Genomic DNA, 21800 nt, shown 5'->3' with positions numbered 1-21800 from the left:
TGCCACAAAAATGTGCATAAATTGCATCAAGTGTGTGCGTGTGTGTGCCTTGGTGCGTCCAGAGTTGGTTGGAACTGCACGCCAGCATCCATGCTGGGGCCGACGCCTCAAGATTTTGTGGCTCCAGCCCAAGTATTTTAGTGCAAGCCGCTCCGTATATGTACTATGGGAGAGGAGTTTGTTGGTTCGTTCCACTGTCGATCACCCAACTGGTGTGGATTTTTGCTCAACAGACAGGGTGGGCTCTTTCTTCGTTGTACCGGTCGGTACTTGCATGTGCCTCGCGTTCTTCTGCTTGTTTGTTATGATGTGCTCGGTGCTTAACGCTTTCGGTAGCAAAAATAACAAACACTCCAAGGCATTGATTGCTTTGTTGATGCCGCTCACCTGGACCTCCATGCCATTTTCGTAGTGGTTGTTCTTCGGTGGCTATCGAATCGGATAAAGCAAACTAAAAAGGACCGCCTATCCAGCAATATACGCCGAGTGATACACACTTGGGAGGCGGTCAAAATCGACCAAGGTCTGTCACAAGGCGGTGAAAGCCCTGCAAAGGCGAATGGATTGACATGGAGCCTGGCATCTTGCATGGATGCAAAGTGATTGCATCCTGTCTGTGATTGTCTGGCTGGAGGGGTGTCGAACGGCTTTGACGGGATGCCAGATCGGGCAGCCACTTGCAGAAATGAAGCTGTGGTCCAGTGGGGGTTTAGCGCTCCACATGACCGTTTCTAGTGGTCCAAGTTGCACGGCCCCACCAGTTGCTGCAGCTACGTCGCACCGTTTGTGTACCCTGCAGGTAGACCCTTGACTGCTGGATGCAGGGCTCTCCAGTAGAAGCAGTTTTTTTTTTCTTCTATTTTTTTCTCTTACTGCCACTGTGCATGACCTCGATGCCGGTGGCTCCTCTCACCACACGTTTGTTTTTTTAGCTGCTCGTCTCCCCTCTCTAATATCAGACCTGCATATCGATCCAGACTTCTTTCAGTTCTTTACCTCGCATCGTCCCGCCTGTCGGCAGATATCCAGACCGGCGAAGCAAGCATCCCATCATAACCAATCACTAGATTCTGTTTGTAAGTGCTTTCTGTCACCGCCAGTCTCCGATCGTTGATCTTTCTTTCCATGCTGTTTCTCGTACAATGTTGGGTGACAGATGCGGCTTGACTTCTCCTCAAAGTCTCTCATGACTGTATGGTTGCCCAGTAACTAACCTTCATCTTTTCTTCGATTTATTAGCTGCTGTCAAAAACGTCAGCTACAGCTCCTCATAGGACGAAGCCGTCGCTGCCACCTATCTCTAATATCATTCAGACACACTATGGGTTGGCTCTTCAGCAGCAGCACCAGCAGCGGCTCGGGCGACTCCAAGGAGCTCCAGACTAAGGTCAAGGAGCTCCAGGAGAAGCTTGATGCCACCAAGACTCAGCTAGACACCCGGGATTCCGATATCAAGACCTTGGTCCAGCGTGCCGATGAGCTCGCTGCCGCCAAGAAGCCTCTGGAAGAGGAGAAGACAGAACTCGAGGCTAAGCTCAAGAAGGCCAGCGAGGACCTGAGCACCCGGGACAGTGAGATCAAGGATCTGCTCAAGAACATTGACCAGGTGAACGCCAAGGTCGAGAGTCTGAAGAAGGAGAAGGCCGCCGTCGACCAACAACTGGCAGAGGCACAGAAGGGCAAGGAGGGCGCCCAAAAGGAGACTCTGGAAAAGATCGTAAGTCGAACTTGATTTTTTTGGCCAGGTAACAGCCACTTTATAAGCTCCACATAAGCTAACATGAATGCCGCCATCAGGATGCCCTTGAGAAGGCCAAGGCCGAGCTGAATGCCCAGGTTGAGAAGCTCAAGTCCGAGGTTGCCGATGTCTCTTCCAAGAACGACTCCCTCCGTCAAGAACAAAGCAAGCTTCTTGAGGAGACCAACTCTGCCAAGGACACCCTCAAGGCCGAGCTTGATGCCAAGATCGTTGCCTTGACATCGGACCTCGATGCCGCCAAGGCCGACCTCTCCCGCGCCAATGAAGAGGCTGCCACCACCAAGACCAAGCTGGAGGAGCAGGTCAAGACCCTTCAGGCTGAGCTGGATGCCACCAAGAAGGATGCCCAGGCTGCTGCAAGCAAGGGCACCGAGGAGGCCAAGAGCGAGGTCACTTCTCTCAACACCAAGATCGCCAAGCTGGAGGAGGACCTCGAGGCTGCCAACAAGAGCACCGAGACTGCTCAGGCCGAGGCAGCTACCCTGAAGACCAAGATCAGCAAGCTCGAAGAGGACCTTGCCGCGGCCAAGTCGCAATCCGACAAGCTTACCCAAGAGGCTGAGGCACAAAAGAAGTCCCTGGATGACGCAAATGCCCAAATCCAGGCCAAGACGAAGGAGACCGAGGATTTGCTGGCAAAGCTCAAGGCTGCCGAGGCTAGTGTAGCCGAGAAGCAGGCCAGTTTGGAGAAGACCCAAGCCGAGCTCACCAGCACCAAGTCATCGCTTGACTCTGACAAGTCGGCCGGTGCCGAGGCATCCAAGGCGCTCGAGGCTGAAAAGGCTTCGCGTGCAGAGGCCGAGAAGGCTGCAGCTGATGCAAAGTCTGCATTGGAAGCCGAGCAGAAGGCCCACGCTGATGCCAAGAAGGCCGTCGAGGTCGAGAAGGCCGCTGCCGCCGATGCAAAGAAGGCCGTTGAGGCTGAGAAGACTGCCCACGCAGAGACCAAGACTGCTTTGGAGGCTGAAAAGAAGGCACATGCTGAGACCAAGACCGCATTGGAAACCGAAAAGATCGCTGCGGCCGAGGCTAAAAAGAGCTTGGATTCAGAGAAGGCCTCAAAGGCTGATGCCAACAGCGCTCTTGAGACGCAAAAGTCTGCTGTTGCTGATGCCCAAAAGGCTGTCGAAGCCGAGAAGAAGGCCCACGCTGAGACCAAGTCTGCCTTGGAAGCCGAGAAGACTGCCGCGGCCGACGCCAAGAAGGCTGTTGAGTCTGAGAAGAGCACCGCCCAGGAGGCTCAGAAGGCCCTCGAGGCTGAGAAGGCTGCCCACGCCGAGACCAAGAAGTCCTCGGAGGCCGGCACATCGGCTGTCACCGAGGCCCAGAAGGCTTTGGAGTCGGAGAAGGCCGCTCATGCTGAGGCCAAGAAGGCTTCGGAGGCTGACAAGGCTGCTTTGGCTGATGCAAAGAAGGCCCTCGATGCTGAGAAGGCGGCCGCAGCCGATGCCCAGAAGGCTCTTGAGGCTGAGAAAGCCGCCGCAGCCGACGCCAAGAAGGCCCTCGAAGCTGAGAAGGCATCGGCCAAGAAGGCACTTGAGACCGAGACGGCAGCCACCAAGGAGGCCAAGAAGGCCGCTGAGGATGCGCAGTCCAAGCTCAAGAAGGCTGAGGAGGACACCAAGGCCCTGAACAAGCGCGTCGCCGACGCCGAGAAGGAGTCCAAGGAGCTTAGCACCAAGGCTACTGCGGCCGAGTCGAGGACAAAAGAGCTCGAGGCCAAGGTCAAGGAGCTGAGCGAGCAGAAGAAGGAGGAGGCCAAGGCCGAGTAATTTCTTGTCTTATAACTTTTCTGACTGACGAACATGAGCATGTGTAATGTAATGAGGTGTAACGTCTGCGCAGCTACTAGCACTAGATACCCATGATCCTACGAATAGCAAGATCGGATTTTTAAAACGGAATATATCAGATGATTCTTACTTTGAACTTTGTGCGGGCTTTGATACACGTTGGCGAATTTGTCACTGATAAAAGTTTTGTGTGAGAGAGGAGTAATCAAATAGCACCTGTGTTTTACACATCTATCGTAGACGCGGGAAGGCACCGCGCTTGGTGAAGCCCAATGCAATCCAGCCAGCAATAAGACAAACTCCTCCAATGGGTGTCACGGGTCCAAGGAATTTGAACCTCTCGGGATCGAGGATCAAGGCATATATGCTGCCACTGAACATTGTCATGCCTGCGGTGAAGAGGCCAGCCGCCACGGGGTTGCCAGTTCCAACACTTGCCGCCAGCATCACAGCACCGGAGTGAAGAAGCTTGAAAAAACAGCCGTCAGTATATCAGCTCCTTCTCCTTTTCTTCCTCTTCCCAAAACCTCATCCGCATACCTGGTAATGAGCCGCCGTGCCCCAGCTCGCAATCTTCTGTGGGTCCGTGATGCGCTTCTTGAGCCCGTGGGCGCCAAAGGCACCCATCGCAACGGCCGTGGCGCCGTAGACGGCTCCGACGCGCCAGTAGGTCAACGCGCTCATCTCGTCTCGTTTCGAGGGCTTGTTGTTGGGGTCAGGCAATAGAGGGCTCGACTCGTTGGGCGAGGCCATAACAGAGCGAGAAAACAAACAGCGGTGTTCGATCAAGTCCTAAATTGAAAACAAAAACACTGATTTGCTGGTTTTGATCAAGGCTTTGTTTGATGCGGTTTCGCCCGACGTGGTCAGTCCGCTGTAATTGATGGACGAAACGATGGCATTTCCCTGGTGGTACGGGTAGTTCGGGTCGTTGTGGAGCGTTGCACTTCTTTCAGCGTACCTGACTAGGTAGGTACTAGAACTAGTGGAGCAGCAAGCCAAGCTGGGTTGTCGCACTGAAAAAGCAGTCGGCAATGCCAGGGTGGAGTGGGGAGCAAGGGAGAGCACGCTGCTGATGACAGTTATTCGTTGTACGTATGCTTACCTACACACGACTACCTACCTACCTTACCTAGGTAGGTTCATTCATGGTTCGTCTACATGGTCACAGGAATGCTTTATGCGCCAGGAAGTGGATATATCAATGCCAGTTCGACCAGTAAATTGGTCCATTCGGCCTCTCAACAAAGACTGTTTGCCTGGGATCCTGATCTTGAGAGAAACAGAGGCCAACCTCCCCTTGAACGTCTTCCTGCACGAACAAACCAGACGCCCGTGTTCAGAAAGATTGTCTTTGATATGTGGATAGGGAATAGCGAGGGGGGAACTTGAACAAGGGCGCATGCTTCTTTCCAAACTTGAGATCATAACTATGGCTACAGCAGACGAGCCTTGGTGCACTCTGGAGTAGGTGACTGGTTCCAACCCTATGATGTACTCCTCGAGAAATCTATAATGTTTCTTCAAAACTTTTACTCCCTCACCATTGGAGAGGATATGATTATGACCTGTAGAACCTCAGAGACAAGTATGTTGTTGGTGGTTCCATATAGCACGAGTCCTGGTTGGCAAGTCTGTTGTATCAATGAAGCTCAGGCATCGAGGGTTAGTAAGGGAAAGAGGCGATGGAAAGCAGAAGTCGTTCAATCAAAGTAGCCTGGTTAAGGTTCAGATGTTGCTGGAATCGGATGGTGGCAAGAATTTTTCATACAATTGGGACTGGAGTAGACCTAGTCGAGAAGGATTCTAGAACTAGAATGTTTAGAAAGATGAGTCTTTTATGTGTGACCAAAGAGTGCGTTCCATGTGTCGAGGACAACAATCGATCGCAGTCCATCAGAGAATCTACCATGGGAAAAGTGATATAGAGAATCGTCAATACTTGAATTGAATGAATGTCTCATCGTAACGGACAGTGGGATTAGTTACAGTAAAGAGAAACAAATTCTGTACAGTTGATAGAAGGCGAACAATCACGTGGGTCCGGTTCACGGGTGGGTCACTGTCTCGACGCGACTGGAGTTTGTCCCCCTAGCTCCAAAGAATTTCGGCTGGCCATGATAGCATCCCGCACCGGAAACGACCTCCCTGATCACAGCCAACAAACCCCGTCCCGCCCAGAAGCCGCCGACAATATGCAGCCGACCAGGTGTCTACTCAAGCGATCGGTGTGGAAGGGTAAGTTAGCCAGCTCTGCATGTCTTTTATGCCAATCGCAGTGCTAACCCATTATCAATTCTTACGCAAAGGCCCGCACATTGTCCCGTAAGCTTTTGCTCTTTCTACCCTTACCCGGATCGACGACCGCATACGACAACAACGACGAGACGGAATTGCTGACAGACAAACTTTTCCGCACGCAGCCTCCCCATTCCCAAACTCACACTAGGCGTCAACCCGAGGCCCATCAGGACACAGGCCCGCGCCGCCACGATCCTGCCCAACTTTGTCGGTCTCAAGTTCCAGGTCTACAATGGCAAGGTCTACCACGAGGTGCAAATAACAGAAGAGATGGTCGGACACAAACTGGGAGAGTTTTCGCCGTAAGTCAATCCTCGAAAAGCTGTCTGGGTTCTGAAGACAGTGCCTTGGTTGAGAGCATTACCTGGTGCTAACACCTATTAACCAGGACACGGAAACCCTTCATCTGGAACAAGAAATAAACGCTGCCTTGCTTAAGAAGAGGCGCGTGACTGTGAACCCTTGCTACGAATATTACGGCGGCGGTGCTGGGTCTTTTTTTTTCCCGGTATAGAAATCTTGCATTGGACTTCATTACTTGTACTTTTATTGTATATCCTATGGACATCGTGGTCCGGCAAGAAAACGAGAGGTTGATGCCAGCTCCCTTTATTTTCCAGGTATCTCCCTATCCAGAGAGTGATGCTCATCAGGCCCTGCGCAAGGGGACGTATCAAGGACGACCGCACATGCACCCTTTTGGTGACTGATCAGACAAGAAAAAGATATGCATGTTGATATCTGTAAAGAACCCAAATTCATAACGCCAAATCCCCAGCCCTCCTAGACCCAGAACGCCGTATGTATGTAGTAGTAAAAGAAATGTCAAGCAAATAAAGAAAGCCTCCCATCGAGTCGTTCCCCCAGCTCTGCCACATTCACCTGTAAAATTCGCTTCTCTTGACATTGACGCCGTACTCGCCGACAGCCATGCCGAGGTCCTCCATGGTCAGCACGGTCCTGTTCTGGCCGCCGCCCTGACCACCGCCTCCGTAGCCGGGCCTCTGCACGCCGAGCGGCGGACCGCGACCGGCATCCTTGCCACCGGCGCCTCCTCCTCCACCTGCACCGCCGGCACCGCCCTGGACGCCTCCCGGCTGGCCGGGGACGGGGAAGCCGGCGGCGGCGCCGAGGTGGCCCATGGGGTTGTTGCTGGCCGACGAGTTGGAGGCACGGATGCGGCTGTACTGGTAGGCGTCGGCCGCGATGTCGGCGATGAACTTTTGCGTCGCCAGAGCCAGGAGCCGCGCGAGGCGCTGGTCCGTTTGCGGCGGCGGCGGGAGGCCCGCTCGCGTCATGTAGTAGTTTGTCACGGCGTCGGGGATCTAAATTTGGTTGTTTCATCTTGTTAGCTTCGGGAGTATTTCAACATGCAATTGTGTTGTTGGAGGGTGATGACGGGAGGTGTTATATGTACAATTGGTGCATAGTCGTCCATCTTGGCCAGGAAATCCTTCAGTGGTATGTCCTTGCGCGTCACGGCCTTGGGTTCGGGCAGAGGCGCTGGCTGTTCCTCTTCGGGCTGCTGCTCGCCAGCCGTCTGCGATGCCGCAGGAGGCTGCTCCGCCGGGATTTCTGGAGGTTGGTTGGTCGCCATTGTGATATGATGTGAGTATGTTTGGGCAATGCTTGATGACAAGCCCCGGATGGAATGCGATTCGACGTAATTGCGCGCGCCGGAGGGTTGGATTGAGTGACCTGGATTTAATGCGAGTCGGCGGGCGAAGCGAGTGTGGGTCCGTCCACCTTCGGATCCGGTGTCACAATCACGTGAAAAAAAGAATCATCTGGACTTGGCCCGTTTTCCTGGGGTCGTTAGGTATACAATTATCCAACGTATCTCGGTGTCTCCTGGATAGAACTAGAAACACAATTGAGGCGCAGCATGATTTCCTACCAGCTTGCTCAGATCACCAATAAATGATAATATTTTACTGGCCCACTACCTAAATCTAGGGAAACCATGTTACAGAACAGCAAACACCGCCACGACTGCATGGAAGAGTAGTCCTAACCCGCCCCAAGTCGCAACGCTCCCAGCAGCAGCACTCTTGGCTTGCTCCGTGACCATGATTCCATCACCAGCAGTCGGCGTCTCCAACTGCTTCTCAAGCACGTATATCTCACCTGTCGAATCCGCCGTAACCCATAATCTTCCCTTGACGTCCCAGGCCAACCCCACGGGCCGCATGCAGTTATCTGGACAGTTGTGGCCATCGCCGTTGAAGATGAGGTCCTTTAGTGCCGTGGTGCTGTTGGAAAGTTCCCTAGGTTGGCCACGGGAAGCGTCAAACTCGACCGTTGACACACGATAGCCTACCGGATTTGTTTTGCTCACTGCTCAAATCGTCAGTGGTCACGAGCATTTGCCGAGCAGGCTGCATGCATGGGAATGGAAGATACTTACTGCTGCCGCGAAAGCTCAAAAAGGCAACACTTCCTTCCTTGTTGAACTTGAGATCCATCGGGCCGTAATGGGCAGGGAATACCAGCCGGGGTGCTGTGTAATTACCGTTGCATGTTGCGTCACTGTTCGAAGCGTTGGTGTTGATGCCGAACTGGCTGCCGACTTCAAGGTCTTCTCCGTCGGGTATGCGAGACGGGTCGCCAGCGGCATGGCAGACTGGATACCCGTAGTTACCTCCCTGGTCGTCTTCTGTTGCGTTCAGAAATCCGTGGAAATTCAACTCCTCGCCAGGATTCCGGAGCGAGATATCGGTGCCGTTGCGCTCGATCCCGTCCACTGAGTGGTCCATGCTGTAGATGCCTCCCGTGATGGGATGCTCAGCAACTGCGACTGCGTTGCGCAGGCCCCATCCCATCCGTCTGCCTGCCCTGTTGAATTCCCAAGCCTGGCTTCCGTCCGAGGTCCGAAGGGTGTCGAAGGCGCGGATCTGCGAGGTGCCCGAGTTCACGTCCCGTGCGGCGGCGAGAGCTGCTGAATCATCATCGCCACCACTGCCGCGGGATACGAGGAGCATTCCGGTGGCTTTTTTGGCCATGGTCAGCGTCCTGGTCGTCAAGACCTGGTTGCGCATTCCTGTGATGATCTCTTGCGGGTTGCCGCTAACGCTGCTACCCTTGGCTTCATAGGCCCATCGGAACACGGAATGGACTGTCGATGCGAATAAGGAGTTGCCATCGGCAGAAAGGGCCAAGCCATGGTTGAGCTATTTTTCGGAGCACCCTGTTAGCGTCAAGTAAATAGGTTTAATGAGTTGCAAGCCCATATGTCTATGGATTTTGCAACTTACTGCAGTGTTGTTGACGAGCAGAACCCTTTCCTTCTCCTCAAGACAAGTGCCACCATGGTCTTCAAAGACGAGACGGAACACACCAGCACCGGCGTCTACAACAAGCAGACCACCCTCCCTGTCAAACTCGATGCTTCGAGGCTTCTTCAGACCCGAAGCTACAACTTGGGCTTGCCATCCGGGCGCAACTCTTGGGGCCTGGTAGTTGGGAACAATAACTTTCTTGCAATCTGTCTGCGCCGCACATAGGCACGCCAGTAACGTAAAGACTAGAGCGGCTGAAGACTTCATCTTGGTAGGGAGAATGAACCGGAAACTGATGATGGGATTTTGGATAAGATGAGGGACTTGAGATCCGCTGTCCTGGCTCGGTTTCTCAGCTTTTTGGTGGTGGTCGCGCCCCTCCTGAACAAAAATATGTGGTGAATCACATACACCAAGTAAATGTTACAATTGTGAATTATCAGCTCAGGTGGGAATTTTGAATTATAGGCGAGTTAAGCATGCTTCCTACCTTGCATCACACCAATGACAAAACCCACTGAGCCACCCGTATCCCTTACTGAGCGGGGCCGGTCTTGATACTTCCAGCTATCGTCCTGCTGCACCTTTGGTGTGCTTGGCTGCAGCAAGGCATTCTAGGTGCTTACCTCGCCCATATGAGAAGCGCAACATGAAGAATGTGTGGATTCCACCTTTCTGATTTCAGGGCTGCGGGGATTATGTACAAACTGTCGGAGAGGAGAGAGGCGAGAGGCGTGCGTTTTCGTGGTTAGCATATATTTCCCTTAGATGGCATGATGGTTGCAGGCGATTGATGGGGATGCTTGGCAGACACAATTCTCGAGAGTTGATGACGCTGGTTGAAAGTTCTGTACTGTTCAGTAGAATCGTAGGTACCTACCTAGGTAGCTACCTAGATGGACGCCATAACGAAAAGGCATTGATTGTTTCAAGCTGCTTGTTCCCTGATCTCCAATCTCACACTTGCCTATTCCGTCCAGCCACCTCCTTCCTATTCTCGGCGTGTATCACCAACAGGGTGTTCTCCATATTGTCTGCATCACTAGCTCCTTCTGCTGCGCTCCCCACACTTTGTCGTCTTTCCAATATTCTTTGATGGTCACATGAGCCTGCCGTGTCACCCTATCTTGGTCATTGCAAGCCCCGAACACAAGTAGTGGCTGCGGGGCAGTTCTTGGCTGCTCCGATGTAGGGAATTACAATGACAGAGAATAATCGAAACTCTCGTTCAACAGGCCTGAGTTTCTGAGCGAATCGTAACGCTTAGCCAAACTCACTGATTTCGAGTGATGCGAGTGTATTTATGTAATCCAGACCTAGTTCTAGTTCTAGATCGAGTCGAAGAGGGTGACTGATTTTCGCTTCACCATCAACGAGCATTATATGTGGCCGGGTGGGATTCCGGCTCCAGCTCTCCTCAACCACCTCGCTTCCCAATTGTCAAATCAGCACAGTTTACTCTTACCTCAACCATTGGGGTCGCAAGAGCACAATGGCTTCACGTCGCCTTCTAGCACTAGGTGCTACCATACTTTGGTTCATGACGATGCCCCTGGTATCAGCCTCGATCCCACATTCCAGGAGACAAGCAGCTACTGCTGCTGCCCCGCTAAAGCCATGGATCACCATCGACAAGGACGGAGCTGCACGCACCATCACACCGACCGTCACCACCACGAACCAAGCCGTTCAGACCCTATCAGGGGCACCCAGCTCTCTGACGGCAGAGTCCACCTGGTTCCTATCCAACAATGGCATGACTACCACCACAGTCTTTGCTCCACACCCTGCTCCAACTTCCGATTACGGCATGCAAAGGGGTGCATTTTTGGTCTGTGAAAGTTATTACGGTCAAGATATGCCATTCTGTACGCCGAAACGAGGCAGCATGCTCAATCCGAAGTGGGCTTATTACAGTGAGCAATACCTCCCTTCTCAATCCATGAATTCTTCCAGACTCCCAAGTTAGACACTACGCTGGTCAACTATAGATACCTAATCTAAACATCCCGTTTGCACCATACAGTTACGTGGAACCCCCAACATTTTGCCCACCAAGACGACAAGCTCAAGATCGAAGTCGTGTACGATGACAGCCGCGCAGATGTGATAGCTCAGAGCGTCAGAGCCTCGGTCGGCTACTACGCCTGGATAATACCAGAAGACATGCTCACCAAGTTCAACACCACGGCCATGAACGCCAGCATCAAGTACAACTACCAATCTCATGACAGCTCCGAATTCAACGAGATCCGCGGCAACGGGCCCCGAGTCGTTATCACCGAGGATGTCATGTGGTCCATGTACAACACCGGCGGCAATGGCTCTCCTGGACCCATTTCCACTGTCGTCGTCGTTCCCATCGTTGTCGTGTTGTTCATTGCTCTAGGGATCTACTGCTTTTGGAGTTATCGCAAGAAGGCCCTCGTACCTTTTGTCGCGTCCTTCGCAAATCTGAAGCGGAATTTGGGGCGAGTCCGCGGTTCTCATGGGTACGGGGTGAGGAAGAGCCGCTCGGAAAGGACCGGGACGGCCAATCCAACGCAGGACGCCGAGATAGCCCGGGTTGCGGCGCGCGGGGACTCGTTCCGTGCCAACTATCAACCCGAGGATAAGACACCAGGGATTCAACTGACCAGTAGTGAAAGCTGGTCGCCCACGTCGACGTTTGGGACGAACGTGTTCCGGGAAGAGATTCAGAGACAAGATGGCCGAAAGTAAAAGGCATATAATGATACTGGACGAATATTTCTGCAAATTTGCGATCTTTTGAATAGTAGTCCTGACCGTACGTACGCCAGAACGCCTGCGCCGCCATGGTTGCATCACAAAGTAATGATGAATGATATCTTCTTCAATGAACGATCTTCTTACACGTCACAAGACTTAAACCAGGCTCCTCGGAACCCAGTCGACAACATTCATCCCGACAATACTGTGTATTCTTTGGCATTCAGAAAGCCAAGATACCTATTTACATAATACAAATTCATTAACACTACAAAGTGGTGATGTTATAACGTCCTGTTCGCCCGGAGACATCAACCCATTACAGGTACGAAGCCTCGACCAAGTAGTTGATGACAAACTTGGCGTGGCGGAGGATGGTGGGCCACTGGATCCTGTCAATGGACTATTTTTTTGCGTTTCGAACCATGTTAGTATGCACATCTACACTAAGGAAACAGAGAATAGTAATAAGGAAAAAAAGAAGAAGGCAAGGCTTACGTCGTTGGAGGAGTGGATCCAAGTTGCCGAGGTACCAATGGGCTCGTCGCCGACGTACGCAGCAGGGAAGCCGTTTGACCTGGCGCTGGCGTGGTCAGAGCAGCCGTAGCCGCAGCTGGAGCTCGAGGGCGCGACGCCGGCCGAGGCCTGGGCGATGCGTCTGACGTAGGCCGTGAGGCCCGTGTCGACATAGTCGGTATAGATAGTCAGCTTGCCGCCGGGCGAGTAGCCCGACATGTCCTGGTTGAGATAGGCCAGCACGCGGCGGCCGTTGCTGCGGTAGTTGGCAAACACGTCGCGCGAGCCCAGCAGGCCGCCCTCCTCGCCGCCATAAAAGTGGAACTCGAGCGTGTTCTTGGGCGCGAACGACGAGGCCACGAGCACCCGCAGCGCCTCCATGATGACCACCACGCCGCTGCCATCGTCCTCGGCTCCCGGGGAGCGGGCAGTGGTTGATCCCCCGGTGGAGTCGTAGTGTGCACCAGTGATGACTTTTGGGACAATTGGTAAGCCAAAAAAGGGTTTGAAGTAGGGGTATCTGATAAGAGGAGAGACTAGACATACCCAGGTTGCTCGTCTGGCCAGGAATGCGGACGATGATGGAGGGCTGGTTGAAGGAGTGGGTAATGGTTGAGACGGTACCCTTAGATCCAACAATGCTCCTGAGCTGCTGCTGCAACCATGTGCCAGCTTGAGTACCGGTGGAGGAGCGGTAGTGGCGAGTTTGGAAGCTACCCATAACGGTGACTATTAGTTACCTAATCCCTGACTGAATTGACGATCAAAGCTTCAGGATCAACTGACTTGGACAAGGTCGTCAACCAGCTCTGGGGGTTAGTTGTGGTGGCCTGGTTGCTCAACCTCACGGCCTCTGCCTGGTTCGCCAAGGTGGTCGGGTAGGTGACGGCCTGACGGGCCTCGAGCTTGACCTCGTCAGGATCGGCAGAGAGGACGGCGAGCTCCTCCTCGCTCACACCCGTGATGTCGTGGAAGCCGACGCGGTTGACTGCAAGAACATCCTTCTCCTCATCCGTGAGCCACGTGCCGGGATCAGCCGGAGCAACCTTGACCAGATGCCGCTCCGTGGAAGCATCGTCCGCGGGGGTCTTGGCGGTGGGTGCGGCCGAAGCCAGCATGCCGGAGGTGGCCAGGAGGACGAGAGAGCGCGTGATTTGCATCTTGGTTGTCGGGGAATGGGAGCACAGAAACACGTAACTTGGGAGGTTGGAGAGAAAAAAAAGTTAGGTGTGCAGTGTTACGGCTCAGAGCGGCAAATGGGGGACTTGACGGGCTTTTTTTTTTTTTTTGAGGGGGGGGGGGGGGGGGCCGCGTCTGTCTGGTCTTGGTTGCTTCTCAGGTCGACCACGTAAGAGGTTGAGCGAATGCCTAGGTAGGTAGGGAGGAAAAAGACCGACGCGACGATCGAAAAAAGCAGGAAAATATGCCGCTGGCTTGTCCTTAATATACACACGTAGTCGCGGTGACCACAAATCGGCGTACCTAGTTCGTACTAACACAAGAAAGCTTGGTCGGCATTGATAGTCCTCATCTACGGCACCCCACAGGCCCAGGGGTTATCCAACTAGCCAGCTTCCTAAAGCGGAATGTACCTGAAAGTAGGCGGAGCAGAGCCAAGACTTGATTGACCAGTGGCCTGCCAATTCTCGGCAGTCACCCCGTATGAGGGAGCCTCTCGAGCCCGCCGAGACGTGCCATCGGTAAACTTCGAGAGCGGCTGTTCCCCTTTCGCACCCACCAGCTTCCAAACCTAGATTAGCTGTCCACCAGTAATGGCACCAAACGACCGATTGATAAGCTACTCAGCTTCCTCATTGTGAGAGGAAGCAAGCAGTTCCGAGTGGACAGACAGGGTGCCATCCCCCCCCCCTACTAAGCAAAATATATTTGCCATTTGGGCCTCCAATTGATCAATATCCCACGAATGAATGATGGGACTGATTGCTGTGTCGTTCAGGGCACAATACGCCGCATCCCGTACATTCTTGCTGACTTCATGGACGCTTCACAGTGAAAATTGAGAGTCGTAATGGCAAATGAGCAAATAAATTTGCACCAAACCATATATCACGTCTAGTTCTTTTTTGTTGGGTAGATTGGATCCGAGCCCTCCCTCGAGCTTCCCTAGTTCTAGTACATATGCTGCTTGATGAAACGAATGAACAGAGCAAGAAAAAAAGCCAAAAGAAATATTACGATATGTATAGTCTGCAGTAATAGCAATTTCGGTCATGAGCATCCTTCATGGTAAAACGGCTTGTAAAACAAGAGCAAAACGTCCAAGGTTGCTAGCAATTATCCAAGAAACGAATTTTATGAGTTCGCGACAACCCGTGCCTCGATGTCCAATACAGCTCTTCTACAGCTGGCCAGACAAGAGTGCTTCGGTGGCTGTGTCACATTTTACGTCAGTAAATTTTCTCAAAGATGCTGAGCAATTATCGAGTCACCCGTGTTGTAGTAGTTGGGTACTTACCGCTGTTGATGTACGCCCTCCTGCTGTCGAGGTTTACACCGAACCTGCGCTCGAGCTCTTGCTTGACACCCTTCTTGGTGACCGTCATCAAATCTGCCGTTCTCAGGATCTCCCGAATCTCGGCAAGCAAGGCATCATCTGATGGCAAGCCAGCCAGGTTTGAAAGTTCCATTTCGCTGCCAGATTGAGGGAGGTTGAACTGTGATCCACCGAACTGGCTTTGTCTGTTGCCCGCCATGAGCATCTCCGAATGGGCCAATGACATGCGGCTGGCCGAGTATGGCATGTGTGGCATGTGTGGTATGCCCGTGGTGCTCCCAGGTCGGCTGGGAGGGTATGCGCCATAGGGGTTGACGGGGAAACCATACTCGGAGACCGCGACGGGGGCCTTGGTGGCGTACGAGAAGCCGGAAGCCTCAGACCTGGTGTCATCCTTGGAGGTCTGGGCATCCCACAGCTCGCTCTGGTACTCCTCCCACTTCTTGCGAGGGATGGATGAGGGATCGAACTTGCCCTCGTCAGTGACAACGACCTTCTTACCCTTCTCTCCGGTAACGACACGAGTATTACCCCATGTGAAATCGTCCATGTGCCAGAAGGCATACAGGGGCAGACCAAACGAGAAAATTGGCATGGCGATAATGTATAGAATCATCCATGCAATCATCTCCCACTTGCGGCGGAGGATGAAGATGATAGCTTGAAGGCCGTAAACTGCCGCGAGCAGCACGAAAGCCAGAACGGGGACCAGATCAGGAGTGAGGACCATGCGCACGATGAGGTAAACAATGTAGGCAATGGTGACGGGCTGAATGATGGTAGAGAGCAAATCGATGAAAACGATGAAACGCATCGAGAAACAGCAGAAACCGCAAAGTTGGCCCATGGGAATAAGCTCGATCAAGTTGTGCACCGTCGAGTTGATCCAGCGACGACGTTGTGAGAGGAAGACCTTCCATGAGTCGGGGGCAATGGTCCAAGCATGTGCTCGGTAAATGTACTTGGTCTTGTACTTGTTGTGGTATTTGAGCAGAAGCGTGGTCAGGTAACGATCCTCACCAAGGTGAAGCAGGTTCTTCATGTGAAGCGTGTCGACGCGGATAGTGGCGTATGCATCGACAACCTCGCGGGAGACGAAGAGCGGCTTACCCGTCTCGGCGGCGCGGATACGGTACATGGAGAAACAACCTGGCAAACAAGTAACGGAGCCGAACAGAGATTCGAAGGCCTTGGACAAGTTGTGCGAAATATAGTACTCGTAAACTTGAATCATAGTGATGAATGAAGATTTGGCGTTGGCGATCGACGTCTCTCCACAGCATGCAATCAGGCGGGTGTCATCCAGGAAAGCTGAGACGAAACGAGTCGCTGAATCGGCAGCAACAACCGTGTCGGCATCGATCTGAAGCATGTATTCGTAGAATGTCGGGTTCACACCAATAATGTTGCGGATCTGATGGTACATCTCGAGCTCCAACGGGCTCATGGCCAAGTTGTAGTGGACACGGTTCAGGAAGCGCATGATAACCATTTGAGAATCACGCTTGCCACGGTTACCGGGGCGCGACACCTCGGATGGCTTGCCGACCTTGACGACCACCAAGAAGGGGACGATGTGACCTTGAACCTCGTACAAGCCCGAGTAAACCTTGCCCATGTTGTGCTGCTTGAGACCCTCACCCAGAGATTCGAAGCTGAGAGGCTCTGGATCGACCGTCTCCGAGACACCCAAAATATCGAGCACAATGCGCGGCGTGGGCCTGTCGTTACCCTGACCAATAATCATACCGTCACAAACGACGATCAAGAGTTTGCGCTTGTCATCGTAGCGCATACGGGCTGCAGAGTCAATGGCGCGACGGAGCGACTCTTCGTCTTCGGTGTAGGCAGGAATCTGGCACATGATGAACTTGTCCAGGTTCTCGGGCATGTTCTTGGTACCGAACTGAAGCGCAGCCAAGAACTTGAAGGCGATGATGGAGCAAAGGATGATCGTAACAGCCAGGATGAAGTATTTGGCAAAGTTGCAACGCACCGAGTTACGCGTATCGACATCGCCAAGGTAAAACAGGTTATCCAGACAGAGTTGCATCGACTTTCGTAAAGTCGGGTCCAGCCTAAGTGCATCCCAGAGCGGCGTGACGTCCTCTCCGCTACGGTCCGAGAAAAGCCTCACGACTGACGGGTCCATAAAGTCGAGTAGACTCTGGTCGGTAGGACGCGTTTCGTTATACTTGACCCTGAAATCGCGGCCTCCAGCGATGTACTTGGTGAAATCGTACACCCGACCATTGAGTATTGCGATGGCGTTCCTTTGTTGGGCCATCTTCTGGACAACTTGAGCCGGGTAGCCGATGTTGCCCTTCTTATACGTGCCCCGGAACGTAATCATCATCTGAGAGAACCAGTCGGGTCTTGTATCGTTGGTGAAGTAACGAAAGTCGTGATAGCGCGAATTCAGATCCTGGCTGTTAAAAACGTTGGGCGAGTCGGTGATGTTGGTGTCTTTGTAATCCAGTAGCACGGCAGGGTTGACAGAGCCAGTCGTGCCTTGGCACAGAGCAGACACCTGAACAGGGAAAAGACCGGTGATATCAGTGCCAGCGTACTGGGTGAAGAGCTTTGATGGCAGATAGGGCAGGGGGTGCCTAGGGATGAACGATCCGATATCAAAGACCTGACCACGGATGGCTGCATACGAAGCCTTGCCATCTTTTCCGTTGTAGGCCGAGAGCTCTTCGCCGGTAAACACATATTGCGTAGGGCAAACAAGCATAGGGAACACGACCAGGATGAAAGCGGCGGCCAAGCAACTGAACCAGATGATGAAGTTGATGGCCAACTTCTCTCTCCATGCCATACGCACATCCTTGCGGGGCATTTTACCGAGATGCTGTATCAGGAACTCGGGAACGAAAAATGTGAGCATCCAGGTAATGAAAACCCAGCGCTTGCGGCTCGGGCTGTCTTTGAACTCCTCCACCTCAACCATGGACTTTTCATTACCACGCTCAGCCATCTGCTCACGGGTATCCAGATTCTTGAACATGTCGCCTCCGCCAAAAGCCGAAACTCCAGCGTCTGACCTGCCATCGATGTCATTGCTGCCAAAGTAGCCCGACTTGGCCTTGTCATTGTTGTATGGCGAATTCCCAGCCGCTATGAGGCGCTCCTTGGAAGCGCCATAGGGCATGTTGGCGAGTGGCGTGCCGCCCTCCGATTCGGGCACGCCGAATCGGCCGGTTACCATATCACTGAGCTGAGCGATCTCCATCCAGCATCGTTCACTGATGAAAACACCTGTGGAACCAATTTGGATCTCATTGGTCGGCCAGCGCTTCTCATCAACAACAGCCTCGACCTTCTCCCGTTCACTTCCGACGAGGAGAGTGTCAACATCAGCAAGACCCAGGAATTCTCCAAAGGGCAAGAACACACTGAAGTCTGCAGATCTGATACGTTGGCTAATCTCGGCAATGCCAAATGTTTGCATCTGTGTGCGAACACACTTGCTGTCGAACTGGTTCGCAATGCGCCTGTCATTCGGCTTCAAGCAGAAGACAAAATAGGCGTTTGTGTTCTGTGCATGGAAAGACTTGGTCACGTTGTCAAGCGAGTGTAAGAACTGACCAGAAGCGCCTTCCTCGGATGGCTTGTTGACGGGGCGCCGGGAATCTCCGGCTTCGCTGGCAATATCGTCTAGGGTGTCCTGTCGCCCACTGATTGACTCCTTGCGTTGGCGAGTAGTACGAGCCGTTCCCGGTCGGATCTTGCGCGACATGACACTTGGGGCACGCATAGGCTTGGAACTGACTGAAGCTTGCATCACCGTGGTTCTCTCCTGCGGATGGGTAACAGTGTGCAGGGCCTCTTGACCGAAGAGACGAGCAATAAAGTCACTCTTGGTAGAGTTGACCAGGTTCAAGAGGTCACCAGAGATGACTTCGCCATTCTCCTCGACGAGCCCCTTGATCGAATATTCAACCTCACCAGCGAAGTGGCGAACGGTGAAGGAAGCAGCAGTATTCTCGGACAAGAAGTTGCTGCCCGGTAGCTTTGCGGTGGCTGCACTGACGCCGATGGCAGGGTTCTTGCCCTCGAAGCGCTTGCGCAGACTTTCCAGGAGCTGCATGTCGGTGCGGTGACGCCTGGTTTGGTCGTCAAGAATGCTCAAGAGACCATTGCCGGTCTTGAGCAGTCCCTTGACTGCGTCGGAGTTGTCAAAGTAGCTGGTGGGTGGGACGCTGACTTCCTCGGTCTCTAGGAGATCAGCCTTGCGATCGAAAAAGTTTTGCAAGGTCAAGTTGTACATAGCCTCGGCAGCAGCATTGTTGAGGAGCAAATCGAGGGATGAGCCAGTAGAGCTTTGCTGCGAGAATCCCGGGAAGTCAATGATGGACACTGTGTTAACAATGGCCTCCTCGGGAGCGCAGATCTTTTGGTTAATGTTCTCGATGACATAGGCCACAAGGAGGGAGTAAAGAGTCCGGGCTAGTTCATTTGCATTGGCGCGTGCACCAGCAGGGTCAAGCATCACAGTGACCCTTTCCTTGTGAATGATCTTGGTCTTGTATCCAAGGGTTGTTTGAAGCTCAGCGGCACTGACACCCAAAAATGCGGCCACTATAGCAAGCACGTCCTTGTTCTTTGCCACGGTTGTGATCTGGCCACCCTCATGCGAGAAGCCACCGCTCTCATCGCCGGCAACTGTCGTGTTTTCCGAGCTCTCAAACTCGAGCTGTCCGATGTGAAGAATGCTAGCCAGGACTTGGCATATCTCTGCAATTTCACTCCTAGGGAATTCAAGCTTGCGGAGGGCAGTCTTGAAGAGCTGGAACCCCTGAGCGTCGTTGATGCCGACCTTCAGTTGGGTCGGGTGCCCAAGATACCTCCATCGCTTGCTTCCGGTTCCAGCATCGGGCTCTCCAAAGCCCAGGTGGGTTTTTTCAGCGGCACTTGTGCCGGCCAAAATGTAATACAGGATATGGAAGTTTCGCTCGCCAGTTGGCACGTCGGTAATCCTACTTCTCTCCAGACGATGATCCAGCAGCTTTCCACCGATGAGCAGCGGGCTCGTTGTTGATGCTGTGTCGTACTGGAGTTCGTAGAAGAGACCCGCCTTGGAGGCAGTCGGAGTGGTCGCAGTCTTAGTAGTGGTTAGGGTGTCGAAGACATATGCGGCGAGTGAGACCTTTGTAGAAAGGGGCGTGGAGGTCTTGTTCAGAAGGGCAGTCAGGATGTGCGATCGAATGGTCGTCTTTCCCGAGCCAGATTCACCTCTGCAAATGCATCATTGTCAGTATCGCCCACGGGTTGATAGCAAGAGGGGATCGGTACAAGGATTATACGCACAGGAACAGAATTGCTTGGTTCTCGGAACGGTGGCCCAGACGAAGGAAAGCCCTGTCGGCCATATCCTCAGCTTCGCCTTGAGCGCTTCCGGCCTTGCCTCCATCTTGTCCCTTGCTCGAGGAAGTGTATGTGTTGATCGAGATGAAGGCGTGGGAAGATAGTTTGGCGGTTGGCAGACTGACGTGGAATCGGCTGGCAAGATGCCCCGTGAGGTGCGTGTCGGACTGAAGATGGGCGGGCAGCGCGGGTAGCGAAGGCTGCGTGTGTGCACCACCGTTGCCGCCGACAGGCGGAAGGTGTTGTGCCATGTCGAGAGCAGGCGGCCTCGAATCGAGGCAGCAATGTGCCTGGAGACCGGTTTAAAATCCGGTTCCCTATGAAAGCTGATTTGAAAGAAACTTGGAGGCCTGTTATTTTTTCGTCGGCTCGGCCAATACTCAAATGGCTCGAGTTGACTTGTCGGGTTTGAGCCTCTCGGACGCAAATTTGTCTCTGGACTAGGAGCGGTAGGTAATCTGGGACAGAGTTGTCTTGAGAAACCCCCGCTGCCGTGCTTGCGTAACACGAGAAAACACGAAGTCCACTTGCCCTTATTACTATTATGGGAGGGATTTGGAACGGCGACGACAAGCAAAAGGCCCGAAAACGAAGGACGAGGGCCCGAATAACGGTATAAACAAACGAGTGGTTGTTAAAGAAGTAGAATCCCAACGAAGGAAAAGTGTCAATTGTTGCAAACAGCCCGGCAATGTTCAGAGCCTTAATGCGGAAGACCACACCTGAATTGACGGCTCTTGCGAATACTACCAAGACTCGCCACGGAAAAGAGAAGGGAAAAAAAATAAAAAGGAGAATCGCTCATCCAGGCCGGGCAGGCAATCGTGGGCCAGCTGCAACGTCCTAATACGAGCAAGGGGGCGTGGCTCGGGTTCTTCGCACCAATCCAATTTTCCCGTTACACTGACCTGGACAGGCTTGCATGGAAGACAATTGTGGGGCCGTCTGCTGAGTTCGTGCTTGACAGCACTTGAAGCAGTGAAGATCGATAATGCATGCCAGGTTGGTTGTGAGCAGACACGTAAAATTAATCTCGTGCACGCCGTTTTCGGGAAAGAAGGACACCATATGAAAACTAAAGTCTTGTCCCCCTGGTGAAAGTGTATGAAGGATTATGACCTCACTGTGGTTCCCTTTTCGATCTGATTCGGACCCTTCCTATGCGTAGGCCATTGTCTCAGAGTTCCTTTCTACGGCGGACAGTTCTACTACGAGCTGCCCACGCTCGGACTGTTAATGATCTAGCAAAACCGTTCGTTCACTTTTGAAATAACCTAAACAAACAAATTCGGGCCCTGCCTTGGATACAGCAAAACTCAATCACGGCCCTGTTTATTGCTTTCGAGCTCGAAAGCAACAGGTAGAAGGTTCAGACGGAGTGCATAGAAAACCAGATGACAGCCAACGACAGCGTCTGACCATTACTGAGGCCAGGATTGCTTCCTTGTTAGAAGTCAGCATTAGCCTGGCAAGATGCTGCATGAAAGAAAATATTGCCCCACGTCAACCTGTTCGTGTCGTGAGTTTGGGCCGTCCAC

General features: G+C 53.0%; 8 protein-coding genes across 8 annotated transcripts; 3 read left to right on the top strand and 5 right to left on the bottom strand.

The window, feature by feature from the left end:
- Positions 1-888: 888 nt before the first annotated feature.
- On the top strand, positions 889-3714 carry MGG_09571 (uncharacterized protein). The gene is made up of 3 exons (XM_003712118.1): positions 889-1076; positions 1240-1717; positions 1798-3714. Exons 2-3 carry the CDS (start codon positions 1322-1324, stop codon positions 3529-3531), a joined length of 2130 nt encoding a protein of 709 aa, XP_003712166.1. The 5' UTR covers positions 889-1076; positions 1240-1321; the 3' UTR covers positions 3532-3714.
- MGG_09572 (uncharacterized protein) lies at positions 3647-4513 on the bottom strand. The gene is made up of 2 exons (XM_003712117.1): positions 4093-4513; positions 3647-4020 (listed from the first exon to the last, which is right to left on the bottom strand). Exons 1-2 carry the CDS (start codon positions 4303-4305, stop codon positions 3784-3786), a joined length of 450 nt encoding a protein of 149 aa, XP_003712165.1. The 5' UTR covers positions 4306-4513; the 3' UTR covers positions 3647-3783.
- A 1155-nt stretch (positions 4514-5668) lies between these two features.
- On the top strand, positions 5669-6711 carry MGG_09573 (mitochondrial 37S ribosomal protein S19; the record flags this gene model as incomplete). Its single annotated transcript, XM_003712116.1, has 4 exons — positions 5669-5790; positions 5862-5877; positions 5976-6155; positions 6242-6711. Coding segments are annotated over 4 exons (352 nt in total), but the record flags the coding sequence as incomplete, so codon positions are not given.
- MGG_09574 (uncharacterized protein) lies at positions 6357-7690 on the bottom strand. The gene is made up of 2 exons (XM_003712115.1): positions 7271-7690; positions 6357-7178 (listed from the first exon to the last, which is right to left on the bottom strand). Exons 1-2 carry the CDS (start codon positions 7448-7450, stop codon positions 6732-6734), a joined length of 627 nt encoding a protein of 208 aa, XP_003712163.1. The 5' UTR covers positions 7451-7690; the 3' UTR covers positions 6357-6731.
- A 129-nt stretch (positions 7691-7819) lies between these two features.
- On the bottom strand, positions 7820-9578 carry MGG_09575 (uncharacterized protein; the record flags this gene model as incomplete). Its single annotated transcript, XM_003712114.1, has 3 exons — positions 9108-9578; positions 8261-9023; positions 7820-8190 (listed from the first exon to the last, which is right to left on the bottom strand). The coding sequence occupies exons 1-3, from the start codon at positions 9396-9398 to the stop codon at positions 7820-7822; spliced, it is 1425 nt and encodes a 474-aa protein (XP_003712162.1). The 5' UTR covers positions 9399-9578.
- Positions 9579-10562: 984 nt separating this feature from the next.
- On the top strand, positions 10563-11852 carry MGG_09576 (uncharacterized protein; the record flags this gene model as incomplete). The annotated part of the gene is made up of 2 exons (XM_003712113.1): positions 10563-11047; positions 11158-11852. Exons 1-2 carry the CDS (start codon positions 10624-10626, stop codon positions 11850-11852), a joined length of 1119 nt encoding a protein of 372 aa, XP_003712161.1. The 5' UTR covers positions 10563-10623.
- A 328-nt stretch (positions 11853-12180) lies between these two features.
- MGG_13012 (uncharacterized protein) lies at positions 12181-13537 on the bottom strand (the record flags this gene model as incomplete). Its single annotated transcript, XM_003712112.1, has 4 exons — positions 12181-12264; positions 12360-12850; positions 12924-13090; positions 13164-13537. The coding sequence occupies 4 exons, from the start codon at positions 13535-13537 to the stop codon at positions 12181-12183; spliced, it is 1116 nt and encodes a 371-aa protein (XP_003712160.1).
- Positions 13538-14374: 837 nt separating this feature from the next.
- Positions 14375-21009, bottom strand: MGG_13013 (chitin synthase 8). Its single transcript, XM_003712111.1, has 3 exons — positions 20206-21009; positions 14854-20132; positions 14375-14768 (listed from the first exon to the last, which is right to left on the bottom strand). Exons 1-3 carry the CDS (start codon positions 20511-20513, stop codon positions 14737-14739), a joined length of 5619 nt encoding a protein of 1872 aa, XP_003712159.1. The 5' UTR covers positions 20514-21009; the 3' UTR covers positions 14375-14736.
- Between the last annotated feature and the right edge of the window lie 791 nt (positions 21010-21800).

The sequence above is a fragment of the Pyricularia oryzae genome, chromosome 3, assembly GCF_000002495.2.
Source record: "Pyricularia oryzae 70-15 chromosome 3, whole genome shotgun sequence".
NCBI lineage: Eukaryota > Fungi > Ascomycota > Sordariomycetes > Magnaporthales > Pyriculariaceae > Pyricularia > Pyricularia oryzae.
This window is presented reverse-complemented; position numbering and strand designations above follow the sequence as displayed.